Below are 14,099 nucleotides of genomic sequence, written 5' to 3'. Positions count from 1 at the left end.
CAAATTCACAATTGGCTTGTTTTATCTTCATATTAGATATAGTTAACTATTACTATAAGTGTTGAAATATACCTATATCGTAAAGAACAACAATTAAAATTAAGCTATTTTATTTACAATTTTAACACTTTAGGTTTTTTCACTTATAAAAATAACTAAATGAAATTTTTGTATATAGCAAAAGTATCATATACTATAAAAAATGTATACTATTTAATTGAGAAATTTAACTCATTTAGGTAAATTTAATTCAATTATTTTCACTATAAAAAATCTTTTTGTACAATATAAATAAGAAAAATAAATTATTTTTATCACATGGAAATATAAATCGTTTTATAACTTTTATCAAGTTTGATAATTTATTATATAAAATATTATAATAAATAATAAAATAATTTTTATTCTTTTTAGAAATCATTAAACTATGTATTTAATTAAAAATAAAAATGCTATATACAAATCATAACACTAATTTTACCTTTATTTTTATTTTTTTGCATTATTATATTTTGGATCACTTTGAGAATTCTTAGCAACTTTTCTTCACTGAAAGTGTGTAATTTGTTTTTATGTAAATTTATGTATATTATCAAAACTTTTTTAAAAGGAAATAATTATAAACCAACTAAAAATCTGCAGAGAAGATTGGTTTATGTGTCAAGAATCCCCCAATTCTTGCCATATTCTTGACTCTCGTTGAATTCTTGACTTACACACTTCCCTATTCCTAACTCTTTGATTTCCCATACAATTCCTGAGTCTCAAGCCACATTCCTGATAATGATGTGGCGCTTCTTCGACCTCAACTATATTTAGGCCGTCCTTAATCCAAGAGTAATGGAGCTTCATCAACCTATAATATATATAGGTTAGCCTTGTTCCATTTCTCCACAATCTGAATCAAACACCAATCTAAGGCATTTTCTTTGTTTCCACTAACTTTTCTATTTGTCTTTTGCATTTTCCAATCTTGATCTTGTTGAGGGTCTTAACAATTTGATTTAGATTGTGTTTTTTTGTTTTTCTTTAGCTTGTTTTGATTATTTGACTACCTTGCCTTTTTTCCCCCTTTTCTTTCTTATTTGCCGATGGAGTCTCCAAGTCATCCTAATTTATTTGCCGAAGTCCTTGCAAAAATCCAATATGAGAATACTAAGTTGAAAGCGACCCTTCTTTGTATGCAACAAGAGCTTGCTTCACTTTCAGCTCAAGGATCAAGCAAAGTTCATGAACTGAAGGTGAGTTTCCCGGCAAAATTTTCAGGCAAGCATTTAGAGCTTTGTGGATTCCTGAACCAAATGGAGCTTATCTTTGCACTTCAACATCGGCAATACCTCACTCTCGAGTCTCAAATTGATGCGATTGGGATGTTGCTCGAAGGTGCAGCTTTGTCATGGTTTTCTCCTCTCCTAGAGAAAAGCATGAAAAGGGTCGTGGTTCCAGAGTTGATGGATCTTTAATTGTTCAAAGAGACTCGAAGCATATTTTGGCGAGATGGATTGAGTTTAGGCTGCCACCACAAAGATGAGATGTCTCTCTCAGGGGTCTCGTCTTGTGCTGCAGAGTTCCAACTCCTTACCTTGGACATTTAGTGGGATGAATAGGCCTTGATTGATCAATTTTGTTTCGGCCTTAACAACGGTGTCAAGGATTTGTTGCTCACCATGGAAGATCCCATGGACCTATAGGATGCCATCAACAAAGCTGTTCGATGTGACAATCGTCTATTTGAAAGTCGTTAGGAAAGTCGCCGCATCGCCATTTCCTCGGACTCAGGAATCCCAGCTTGAGTCTTCAGGGCATACTCCTGAACCTACTGCTCTAGTCCCGATAGATATTTCTGGTACTCCCCGACTCATAAGAGGGAAGTTGAGTCCTGCTGAGAAGCAACGTCAAATATCTCATAATCTTTGCCTCTACTATGCTGATCCTAATCACAAAGCAGTTGTGTGTCCCAAGAAGCCTCCCCGACTGCTCGAGTTCACTCTGCCTCAAAGTCCACCTCTATTGCAGTTGGGAAACAACCTTGTCCAAACAGAGTAGGAGCTGTCTGTTTGGACTCCCCGAATAAAAATCACTTTTCTTCTTTATCAAGCTCCTCACCACCTTTCATCAAAACCACTACCAATTCCTGCAACTTCTGCATCCCATGTCTGCTTTCTTTCACCGGACAATCAGGACTCAAGGCTCTAGCACTATTGAACTTGGGTGCACCTTCCTGCTTCATAGACACAGACTTTACTGCCTGACATCACGTTCCTCTTTCTCCTACCATACGGGATTTGAGGGTTGAAAGCTTTAGCGGGCATTTTGTGTCTCCTTCTTCTGGACTTAGGGAAACATTGCCCGTTCAAGTAGACATTGGGTCCACCGTCACCAATATTGCCTTCAACATCATCAACAACAAGTCCTCCTGTGTGGTGCTCGGCCTTCCTTGGTTCCAACTACACCAGCCTCAAATCTGTTGGAAGGAATTATAGTTCATCTCTCCCACATCACTATCTCCCACGGCTTCCCCTGCTATTTATCAGGTCCGAATTAGAAAAAGTTCCCTAAACTCAAATCGGGGTTCTATTCTTGACTCTATGAAGTTTTCACCCTCTTTTTTTTCCTCTCTTCCATCTTAGACTATATAATATCCTCATCTCATCATTCCATTTAGTCATATGCTTCATCCTATCTCCACAATCACTATGAAAAAACTCCTTCATGAAGAACCTATTTCCCTTTTTGCTTTACATGTTTCTCCTGTCAGTCTTCTTGAGAAGTATCATGATTTTGGGGATGTGTTTGAGAAGAAAAAAGTTAGTGTACTACTTGTTCATTAGCCTTATGATTGTCCTATTGATTTACTCCGTGGGGGCCTATCTATGGGTTACCCCCGTCCGAGCTTAAGGCCCTTAAAGAGTACGTGGATGATAACCTTGCCTCGGGGTACATTCAGCATTCCTAGTCCTCGACTGGAGTGCCTATCTTCTTGGTCAAGAAATAGGATGGGAGTTTGCGGCTAGTCATCAACTACCAAGGTTTGAATAAGGTGACTGTTCAGAACTATTATCCGCTGCCCTTGATCTCGGACTTATTGGAACGCTTCGGCAGTGCCCACTTTTTCACCAAGATTGACCTCCATGGAGCATACAACTTGATTCGGATCTGGCCTGGCAATGAATGGAAGACTACGTTCCAAACCCGCTATGGCCACTTTGAGTACACTATTATGCCATTTGGCTTGACAAATGCTCCAATAGTTTTCCAACATATGGCGAACGACGTTTTTCGGGAGTTTCTTGATCAAATGGTGATTGTCTACCTCGATAACATCCTCATCTATTCAAAAACTCAAAAGGAGCACGACGAGCATGTGCGCAAGGCGCTGGCAAAGCTATGGGAACATGGCCTATACGCGAAGCTTGAGAAATGTTCCTTCGATCAGGAGTTTGTGGAATTCCTTGGGTACATTGTCACTCATGAGGGTATCACAATGGATCCTGCCAAAGTCAAGACTATTCTCGAATGGGAGCCTCCACAATCAATGTCAGACGGTCAAGTTTTCCTTGGCTTCGCCAACTTGTACCACAAATTCATTAATCACTACTTTAATATTGTCCTTCCTCTCACGCATCTCACTCACAAGGATGTTCCCTTCTCTTGGTCTACTGCTGCCCAATAGGCATTCAACACACTCAAGGCGGCCTTCAGTTCTGCTCCCATCTTGATCCATGCTAATCCCTCACAACCTTTCTTCATTGAGGCTGACGCTTTCGACTTTGCAATTGGTGCTGTGCTGTCTCAACTTGGAAAGGATCAAGAACTACATCAAAGCTTTTATTACCTCATGTGACACTTGTGCCCGGAATAAAGTATTTTGCCACCTTCCTTCAGGTTTGATTCATTCCCTCCCCGTCCCTTTAGGTCCTTCGGAATCCATCTCCATGGATTTCTTGAGTGATCTTCTGAGGTCTTGAGGCTTCAACAACATTTTAGTTGTGGTGGATCGCTTCACAAAGATGGTGCACTTCTTGCCGTGTACCAAGGACTTTTCAGGCGAGGACATGGCAAAACTAGTATTCAGGGAAATTTTCCGACTTCATGGGATTTCTGCAAATGTGGTTTTGGATTGGGGACCTCAGTTCATCTCTCATTTCTGGCAATGGTTCTTGTAGCTACTTGGAGTGAAGGCCAACCTCTCTTCGGCGTATCATCCTCAAACTGATGGACAGTCCAAGTGAACGATTTAAACATTGGAACAATTCTTGAGGTGTTTCATCAACTATTATCAGGATGACTAATTCGATATCCTTCCCCTTGCTGAGTTCTTCTATAACAACTCTGTTCACTCCTCTCTTCGAGTTTCCCCCTTCTTTGTGAACTTTGGCCGAAATCCCCAATTCAATCTCTCACTTCCTTTTCCATCCGAATCCTCTAATTCAAATCCCCGCTCTGAGGCATTTGTCTCCAACCTCCAAGAAATCCACAACTCCATCTCCTTCCACCTCTATCATGCTTAGGAATTTCACAAAACATTTGCCAATGTCCATCGTCAGGATTGTCCCCCTTACAATATTGGGGATAAAGTCTAGCTTCTCAAGCAAAATATCTCCACCATCAGGCCATGTCCCAAACTTGATTTCAAACACCTTGGTCCTTTCCCTATCACTGCCATCATTAATCATCTGCATTGCACTTCCCTCTTCATATCAAATTCACCCCGTTTTTCACTCCTCTCTTCTTGAGCCTTATATTCCTAGTCCTATTCCAAATCGGGTCATTCCTTCACCTCCACCAGTGCAACTTGATGATGGGTTTGAGTACGAAGTTCAAGACATCCTTGATTCCAAAATCTCACGGTCTAAACTTTACTATCTACTCCACACAAGGAAAGGTGGTAAAGGAAATCCCACACTCAAAAGCCTCTAAGACGGAGCCTCACACCGGAGAGTTAGGGAAACGAGCTGGAATAGCGCTAGATGCCAAGGTGACAGCAAAGGCAATCAAGCTAGGCGAGGCACTCAGCCAGGTGGTGGCGGCTAGAGAAGAAGAACTATGACATAGAGCAATGATTGCAGTATTCAGAGGGAAGTTTCCCACTAGCCACATGGCCATGGACTGGCTGAATGCTACGCTAGAGTAGGGGATCACAATCAAAAACTTGCTCCCACATGGACGTGGATGCTATATAGTGGTGTTTGAGACAGAGGAGGCACGGGCTTGAGCAGAGGAGCTACATTGACTCATTGACGATAGCTAAGTAGTGTCCTTTCACCTGTGGATTCCAAGGTTCACGGCAGATGACTAGGCACGGCTGAAGGGGGGAAGTGTCCCACTTAACGTGGCATTGTGGGACAATTGACTGGAAGGGTTATGGACCTTAGGAATGCACCTGGGAACCTGCAGACAACCTGATTCATTCTCCTGACCTTGTTCAGAACTTCCACCGCCGCTATCTTTCTTGTCCCAGTCCTCATTCTTTTTCTCCATCTCCCATCCCTCGCTGCCCATCTCATCCTCCTCTTCGTTCTCATTCACGTCCTCGTTCCACTCGTTCTTGAGGAGGGGGTGCTGTCAAGAATCTCCCAATTCTTGCCATATTCCTGACTCTTGCTGGATTCCTGATTTGCAGATTACATTCCTAACTCTCGAAACATTTCTCTATTCCTGACTCTTGAGACACTTCTCTATTCCTGACTCTTTGATTTCCCGTATGATTTTTGAGTCTCGAGCCACATTCATGATGATGATGTGGCACCTCCTCGACCTCAACTATATTTAGGCCATCCTCAATCCAAGAGTGGTAGAGCTTCATCAACCTATAGTATATATAGGTTAGCCTTGTTCCATTTCTCCACAATTTGAATTAACGCTATTCTAAAGTTTTTTCTTCGTTTCCACTAGCTTTTCTCTTTGTCTTTTACATTTTCCAGTCTTGATCTTGTTGGGGATCTTAACATTATAAGGTAAAGTAACCATATTTCTACCTAGAACAAACAAGCCAAACATTAACTTAACAAGTTGGTTATAGTGGGCTGGGTGAAGTTTTGTGTCCATAAACCCCTTTAGTAAGTATATAGCGAGCCCATTGAAGTGATATGTGGTAGCTTATAATTAGAGGTTGAAGTAGGTCAAATTAAACAATTGCCACATGTATTAAATTTTCTTTTGGTATAAGCATATATATATCTTGAAATAATTTTCATATAGCATAATCAATATTGTTTTGAAACTATAAAATGTTTGAGCTTTCCTTTTCTTTACAAGAAGTAAAAGTAACTTTATTATTAATGAATAAAGTAATATTATGGTTTTTTGCAAGAAGATAAAGAAGAAATAAGAAAAATTGTTATAAATGTCTAGAGCAATGATGTAAGTGTTATCCTATAATATGTTTTTTATTAGGATCAAAAAAATATCACAGTCCAAGTTAGTCAATTAATTTGGCCAGGTAACTTTTCATCACATTCATTATTCATATGTGACTACAAACGGCTACGGCAATCCCAGGAGGCATTCGTGGGATCACAAAGTTAATATCCATAAATCATATTATTGCATACAGATTATATCTTTTAGAAGCAAAAGGTGTTGGTTCCATAGCCGCTGCCATTTGCGCGCTCAAACTTGGTTGCCTGGACTGCCGCCGCCTCCTTGCTCGCCAGCGCCTTGCCGAAGGTGGCCCTCACCGCGTCAGGCGAGTAGGGGAAGTGCTTGCGCGCGTACGAGTTGAGGAGCGCGGCAGTGCCCTGGCGGAGGAGCGAGCTGTAGGGGTCGTTCCCCCGCACCTCCAGGGCCGACAGGAGCGATTGCTTGCCGTCCATCATCTGTGGAACCTGTCCAAACGCCTGGGATATTGTGCTGTACACGTTGAGCACGTCCGGCCATGCATCCACATGGTCTTTCCAGAAGCTGCAAAACGAATCCATGGGGATAAAAGTTCTTCCAAGATCGATCGAGAGCTTTGCTTACTTGATTGAGCAGCCACCCGAGCTGCCACTGCCGCTGCTACCACCATAGCCGCCGCTGCCGCCGCTGCCGCCGCCATATCCGCCACCACCGCCGCTGGGACCGTATCCACCGCCACTGTTGCCACCATAGCCGCTACCGCCGCTACTCCCGCCGCCATACCCGCTTCCGCCGCTGTTGCCACCGCTGCTGCCACCGTAGCCTCCGCCATTGTCGCCGCCACCACCACCACCGTAGCCTCCATTCGAGCCAGAGCCACCACCGTACGGGGACGAGCCACCGCCGTATCCACCACCACCATTTCCTCCGTAGCCTCCACCGGATGGACTACCACCTCCGGAGCCTCCATAGGGAGAGGAGCCACCGCCGCCGCCGCCTCCATATGGAGAGGAGCCACCGCCACTGCCGCCACCTCCATATGGAGAGGAGCCACCGCCACTGCCGCCGCCTCCATATGGAGAGGAGCCACCGCCACTGCCGCCACCTCCATATGGAGAGGAGCCACCGCCACTGCCGCCACCTCCATATGGAGAGGAGCCACCGCCACTGCCGCCACCATATGAGGGAGAGCCGCCGCCGCCTCCTCCTCCTCCCTTGTAATAGCTAAATTCTGGGAAGAACATTGTGTTTCTTTGGGCTAGCGCGATCGCTGGGAGGATCAAGAAGAGGAGTTTCAATACCATTCTCCCCATTCTCGCAAGAAGAACTTGAGAGCTCAAAGTCGGAGAAGAACTGCTAGGAGAGGAGAGAGGAGAGAGGAGAGGATCGATCAAGCATTCTCCTGGATCATTTTTATAACCTCAGGTGGTCGCGAGCAACCATCGAGCTCCACGCCAAGGACCGCAGCAGCGGTTGAAATCGCGTGGCTTGCTTCTTTTTCGTTGGAGATCATAAATGGCTTTGAATGAAAGCAATGTTCCATCTTCCTCCAGGCCTGCAAAGCTTACGCGCGATCAAGAGAGGAAACTTTGTGATCTCTCGATCCCATGGCGCACGAGAAATCTGTGTTGTCGGCGGTAAGTTCTTTTGCCAGGCTCCAGCTATTGCCTCGCGAAAAAATGCAGACTTTATTTTTCCGATGTATTACAGACAGCCTTTTTGGTCCTTCTCGGCCAGAGCTACTTTTGCAGCTCCTTAACTCTCATCCTATAAATCCCAGATAGTGAAGAACAATCGCGACGAGGAGCATCAAGATCGCTAGCATCAATCCCGGTTTACCCACGATCCAAGCTTTGGCTCTCTTGGCTTGTTCCGTCACCGTTTGAGCTCGTTCGGTCCATCTCATCTGTTCGTAAAAGAGTTCCAGTCAGAGAAAAAATAGAAGAAAGCTAGACGAAAGCGATCGCTTACCAATCTATCCAACTGGTCTGGTGTAAGATTGGCCATCGCTTTCTGTGCCGCTACCGCTTGCTCAGGTGTAAGTTGCAAGCCCAGCTGCTCGCTCATACTGGCCATCGATTCGGGTGTCATGCTCTTGATCATCGATGACATGAGCTGCAAAGAAAACACACATGTCACCCACAGGGAATGAAAAAAGCAAACGACTTTTGTACCTCTCGCATTGCTGGATCTTTCATCTGCCGACGCATCTGCTCGTCGGGTTGGAGCATGCCAGGAGAAGGCTGGAAAGGAACGGTAGAGGCGCTTGGAGCTGCGGGCCTTGTCGGCTCCGGCCCGCTGCTGCTGCTGCTTGGAGCACCTCCGTTGAGATTCAAACCGCTCGCCATGTCGACCATCCTTTCCAAGTCGGAGGGTGACATGTGTTTCATCAAGTCCGCTGCAAACTTTGCCATCTCCGGGGTCATTTTGCCGCCGCTCATGGCAGCAAGCTGCTCTGGATCCACAGACGACATAGTTGACTGCATGTTTCTGCAAGTGAAAATGATGAGCAAACGGAAAGAAGATGGGTCTGTATAAGCAGATAAAATACCTTAATAACTCAGGATTTTGCTTCATTGATTTTATAGCTTCAGCGTAGGCTTGGTCATTAGGTGGAGACATGCCTGAGAAGCTGCTCGTGGAGGCCTCCCTTGGCATCGTTTCACCCTCTGTTGCACGGTTAGCAACTCCTTCCCTGCGCGTTGATACTGTAGACGTCAGTCTCTCAGCCTCCTCTTCAGTGATCTCCTCAATAATAGGCCCTGCGTCGATCGTGTTAGAGAGACGAACTACTAGACGGAGTTGAATACATACCATCGCTATTATGTTGTACATAGTCATCCTCTTTTTCTACCTTTTCCACATTGTCACCCTCCCTTTCTAGCTCTTCCTTTGCCACGCGCAAGACGTCTGCTACAGTCTCATCGTCAGGCGCAACAGCAGCAGCTTCGGTCAAATCCGCTACAGCAAGCTACAAAAGGACAGGTTTTTAAAAAAAAGAGCCCAAGAAAGTAAGTGACCGTGGTTACCTTAAGCTTTCCCAGTTCCTTGTATGCTTGACCACGACGGTACAAAGCTTTCAAGTTCCTCGGTTCTGTAGCAAGAACCTCCGAGCCTTCGCTGATGGCTTTGCTGTACTGCGAGGTCTTGAGGTAACATGACATCAAATTCAGCGAGCAAGTCACACGCAAATTCGAAGCTGCCGCGGAGCTCACTCCAAGCGACTTTAGCTTTGCCTGCCAAATACGTGTGAGGAAAAAATCGCCATCCATGATCTCAATCACACACACCTCTTTGTATTTGTCTATGGCTTCATAAAATTGTCCTGATCCATGAAGCTGGTTGCCCTGGAAAAGAAAGAAAAAAGGATTCTTTTAGCTCCGAAGGCACAAGAACTCGATCGAGAGTACCTGGTTCTTCAGCATCAGGGCAGTGGCGTCTCCATTCATGGCCGCAATCTGCTCGGGTGATGCATTGGCCATCCGGGCGCTCATGTCAGCTATTTGCTCACTCGGCATATTTTTCATTTGCTCGGCCGCGAATCGCAAATCCTCGGGCCTGATGTTCTTCATTCCCTCGGTTGCCATGCGCAGGAGGTCGGGATTGCCCATCATCTGCTCCAGGCACAACGCAATCGTAAACCTAATCAATCCACAGCGCTGCTCACCTGTTGCTGCATCCGCAAGAGCTCGGCGGGCGGGATTCGGCTCATCTGCTCCTGCGCGAGGCGGATCATCTCCGGATCCATCATAGCGCTCTTACTTTCCAAAAACCCTAGCGACACAACGCGATAGCGCTATTAAAAACTAGTCGGGTCGTAAAGGGAAAGGGAAGCCGCGTCAAAGGTAAAATAGAGGCATATTTTCCGCATCAGTATATTCTTTGTATCCCTTTTGCGAAAAGTTTTAGGGCTCCATAATAAAACCCTTAAGTGATGGCTGACTTTTGACCCATGTTGACCACGTTAACAAATTTCACCCCACCAACAATGTCTTTGCCCCAAAGATGAGTTACATTCTAAATCATTTTTTCTAGGGAATTTCACTCAAGCTCTTGATTCATCATTCACAATTCTATACATCAAAGAATCATTATATTCTTCACTTTGAGATAATGTATTTTTTAAATGGCTAAATTAGAATATTAAATGAATTTTCACCCCCTACCGAGGCCCAGATAACAACTGTATTCAATAAGCTACTTTACTAATGTGGTTTAAAACTTCAGATATCTAAAACTTCACAAAGGCACGAAAGTATTTATCTACTCACATAACAGAAAGAAGATTACTCATATAAAGATGATATTCTTAGAATTAATAATGTTCATTAGCAAATTTCTCCACTTTATGTTTATTCTAATCCACTTGTTTGTACACCACCAAAATCTTATGAAGTTTTGTGGCTAGATTAGTTGTTTATGAATCAAATTTATTTTGAACATCTTTGCTTAAATGTAATCCCAATTTCAACATGGTAAAGTAAAGTCTTTATTATGTTACGTATTGTTACGATATAATATATTTTTCACCATCTAATTCACATGTTTTGTTTACTAATCTGTTTTCTTTGTGTAGCCTTTACAAAGTTCATGAATGTACCACTCAAAGGAAATAACATCCCAATCTATTAGTAACAATTAATATATCAAAATGTAAGCTAATCTGAATAAAGTTTAATTAATAATACTAAAAGATTACAATTGCTAAAGCAAGCATTAACAATATCTTACCAATATCTCAATAAACTAATCAAAGTGATAATACAAAAAACCACAAAGCATAAAAAAATCTTCCATGCTTACTACATATACTTTCTCAAACTTGTTTGACCAGATACAACTGGTCTCTTGTCCAGCATTTGGTCAAATACGCCTAGGAAAACGTCTGTAGTGAGCATGAAAGTCTGGTCTTTCCACTAAACGAACGCTTGGCATCCCTGACATAGCTCTATTAGGCATAAGCCATGAGGATGAAATTTCAGGTGTAGTAATTTTTCTCCTAGACATCATTGAAGATCTCTTTCACATGGTGGATGCAACTTTTATAGGAGATTTGAGAAATAAGCGGGCAATGGATCCAAATGGGCGAGTCAAATGGATCGCTCTCCCTCTTAAGTGTTAGACAGTGCATTGTAAGAATTGATAAAGATGACACTCTTGTGGAAGTTAACCATTGAGACATATCTTCCTTTAATTTCTTCATTAGAAACTAGTTGTCTCACCAGAAGTCGGCAGTTGTCGTGTGGTTTGTGGTTTGCGTTTCAGTCAGCAGGTTTGCACGACGACTGTTGACTGAGCTTGCTCCAAAACCAGCTAACAACAAGTCAACACCAAAAGATGTCAATGGGGACATGGTTTAAGATGTCGCTTATGTCAGCTTACCACACACACCACAAGCTCCTTGGACATGAAGACAATTAATTGAAATTTCACTCTTTTCCCAGAAATAATTACAAAATTTCCTATTGAATCTATTGCCAAGCGATGTGTGAACTGTAACCTCCCACTCTTTCAATTTATTTCAAGATCATCCCACAGCATAAGCATCCACTCTCAAAGGTTTGTTTTAGATAGATTTGAAAAATGGCTTTTGAACACTTTCTTTATCCATTTTTTAAGACTTCCCTTCTCATTTTTCAGCGGATTTGAGAGGACATTTCTTCTGGCCACAGTGTGATGGATCGTAAGTTGGAATCCCTTCGGAAGTGTATGAAAAGGGAAGTCTGGTGCTCCAACAAGATACGTAGCCATCATAATCCGTAAATGCAAGGAGGTCTGTTGCAGCTACCCAAGGCCCTGAAGGTGGGTTCGTCCTTTAAGACAAAGTGAACCTACAATTTTGTACACAGATAAAAACGCATACCTAATTCAGGGCAGCTTACTTTAGCACTTTTCAGTGCCTTTTGTACGCTTTCTACAGCAATTTATCCAGAGGAAACCTGAAATACAATGGAAACTCAGTATACAAGAGGTAAGGCGTGAGTACAAACCCGCCACATCCACACAAGATAGCTGGGAGCCCTATGTGCTTAACGCCCTCCTCGCAAGCAAATGATATAGTGTCCCTATAATAAGTGTATCAAATTTTCTACGCACTCCGCATACCTGTAAGTGAGACCAAGATACGTGGCAGCTTCCGTCTCCCAGTCTATGAAGTATTTTGGGCCTTGAGTAGCAATGATCTGGCAGCCCTTTTGAAGGGCTGAGAAACAAGTCATAAAAAACGAAATAAGAAAACCGTATTTCTGAAAAGACCGAAAAAATCTTAAGTCAAATGCCAAACTCCCCCTGTGTAGCTGACCTCCAACAGGATACACAATAGCATCATTCACTCCGTCCACAAACCACTCCATTATGTCCCCGTTCTTAATCACAAACTTGCAAGAGCCGACTTTACAAACCTGATCAGGGCCACTAAGTCAATTCGGAAATACATAAGAAGAGAAAGGAAAAAAAGAGAGGTAAATCATCAGAGGGGTCCCCGCTAGGTCGGGGCTCGCAAGAGGTAACGGGTTCGGGTTCCTATTATAGCTTTAATAGTTTATGGAACCTAGGGGGCGCAAACCATGGTATAACACCAAATAACTCTAGCCTCTCGTCTTCGTCTTCGGACTCATCTTTGTCTTCAGATTCATCTTCGTCTTCAGACTCAAATTCATCCACATATAGTTCGATTGGCCCTTCCTCTTTGTCCTCTGCGGCGCTGTGTAGCTGTCCAGTCACCTCTTGAGTCACTCCATTGGCCACTTTCTGTCGCAGCAGATCTCCAACAGGAACTACTGCGAATGTCCTGCAATCATCAGTCTCTGTACCGGCAATCTGGCGGCAAGCTTCCTCGAGGCCCTGTACTAGTTCGCCCATTACAAGCTCGTTCGCGGATTACAATACTCACAAGTGCGTCAATCCGAGTGGCGAAAACGCTTGTAAAATCGCTATCTATGTGACGCTCTAGGTGTCTTGACGAAACAATAAGGTAAGAGTCTGCTGTAGTCAGCCGCTCCTATGTGCACAAGCTTCCAGAATAACAAATTTCAACAAAAGAGACTACCTTTTGGTAATAAAAAGGTCGACTCCTGCTTTGTGGGGTGGCAACATTTTTGAGATGGTAAAGAGAACTTGGATGGGCTAACATAAAGGCATTTTCTCCCCATCGGTATATTCTTCGTTAGCCCTTTTGCCAAAAGTTTTAGGGCTCCTGGACCAAATTTTAGGGCTCTTCGGCTAGATGTCTTACGATGGCGTGGTTGTGGGGAAGCTCAAGCTCAAGGGGCGGGCGCTGGATGTGAGCGGCACCAAGAAGAAGAAGAAGAAGCCTCGGCGATCCGAGTATGTGCCAACAGAGGTAATCGATGGGGTTAGCAGCGGCGGCGATGGAGCTCCTGGGGAGGGAGAGGAGGGAGAAGACCAAGATCGCCAAGATCTCTACAATCGCCAGCGGCAGCAGCAGCAGCAGCAGCAGCAGCGGAGAAGTCTGGGCGGCGACGAGGAGGAGGAGGAGGAGGGGCGGATGATGCCGGCGGTGGTGGAAGATCATCGAACCCCAGCGGAGAAGAGGTATCACGAGCAGAAGGCCAAGCTCGAGGAGACGAGACTGGCGAAGATGGCCTCGAAATCGCACAGGCAAAGAGTGGAGGAGTTTAATCAGTACCTCGCGAATTTGAGCGAGCACTACGACATTCCAAAGGTCGGCCCTGGCTGATCGATTTGTCCCCAAATTTTCTTTGAAGAACTTTGTGTGTTCTGTGTTTATTGCGCGGCTA

The 14,099-nt window shown here is 44.0% G+C and overlaps 3 protein-coding genes across 7 annotated transcripts; 1 reads left to right on the top strand and 2 right to left on the bottom strand.

The window, feature by feature from the left end:
- Positions 1 to 6,487: 6,487 nt before the first annotated feature.
- LOC112348067 (glycine-rich cell wall structural protein 2-like) lies at positions 6,488 to 7,921 on the bottom strand. 5 transcript variants are annotated; one of them, XM_024680062.1, is made up of 3 exons: positions 7,409 to 7,921; positions 6,964 to 7,336; positions 6,488 to 6,903 (listed from the first exon to the last, which is right to left on the bottom strand). In XM_024680062.1, the coding sequence occupies exons 1-3, from the start codon at positions 7,650 to 7,652 to the stop codon at positions 6,567 to 6,569; spliced, it is 954 nt and encodes a 317-aa protein (XP_024535830.1). In that variant the 5' UTR covers positions 7,653 to 7,921; the 3' UTR covers positions 6,488 to 6,566. The 5 variants fall into 5 exon arrangements, with proteins under 5 accessions (XP_024535830.1, XP_024535833.1, XP_024535832.1 ...); XM_024680065.1 differs by having other exon boundaries at positions 7,445 to 7,921; XM_024680064.1 differs by having other exon boundaries at positions 6,964 to 7,372; positions 7,481 to 7,921.
- Positions 7,922 to 8,003: 82 nt separating this feature from the next.
- On the bottom strand, positions 8,004 to 10,143 carry LOC9637848 (outer envelope protein 61). The gene is made up of 9 exons (XM_002974931.2): positions 10,007 to 10,143; positions 9,750 to 9,953; positions 9,630 to 9,686; positions 9,369 to 9,575; positions 9,154 to 9,310; positions 8,891 to 9,101; positions 8,514 to 8,829; positions 8,311 to 8,454; positions 8,004 to 8,245 (listed from the first exon to the last, which is right to left on the bottom strand). The coding sequence occupies exons 1-9, from the start codon at positions 10,088 to 10,090 to the stop codon at positions 8,102 to 8,104; spliced, it is 1,524 nt and encodes a 507-aa protein (XP_002974977.1). The 5' UTR covers positions 10,091 to 10,143; the 3' UTR covers positions 8,004 to 8,101.
- Positions 10,144 to 13,525: 3,382 nt separating this feature from the next.
- Positions 13,526 to 14,086, top strand: LOC9628824 (protein FAM32A). Its single transcript, XM_024679978.1, has one exon. The coding sequence runs from the start codon at positions 13,565 to 13,567 to the stop codon at positions 14,036 to 14,038; it is 474 nt and encodes a 157-aa protein (XP_024535746.1). The 5' UTR covers positions 13,526 to 13,564; the 3' UTR covers positions 14,039 to 14,086.
- Positions 14,087 to 14,099: the final 13 nt, after the last annotated feature.

This window comes from Selaginella moellendorffii, unplaced genomic scaffold, assembly GCF_000143415.4.
Source record: "Selaginella moellendorffii unplaced genomic scaffold, v1.0 SELMOscaffold_26, whole genome shotgun sequence".
NCBI lineage: Eukaryota > Viridiplantae > Streptophyta > Lycopodiopsida > Selaginellales > Selaginellaceae > Selaginella > Selaginella moellendorffii.
This window is presented reverse-complemented; position numbering and strand designations above follow the sequence as displayed.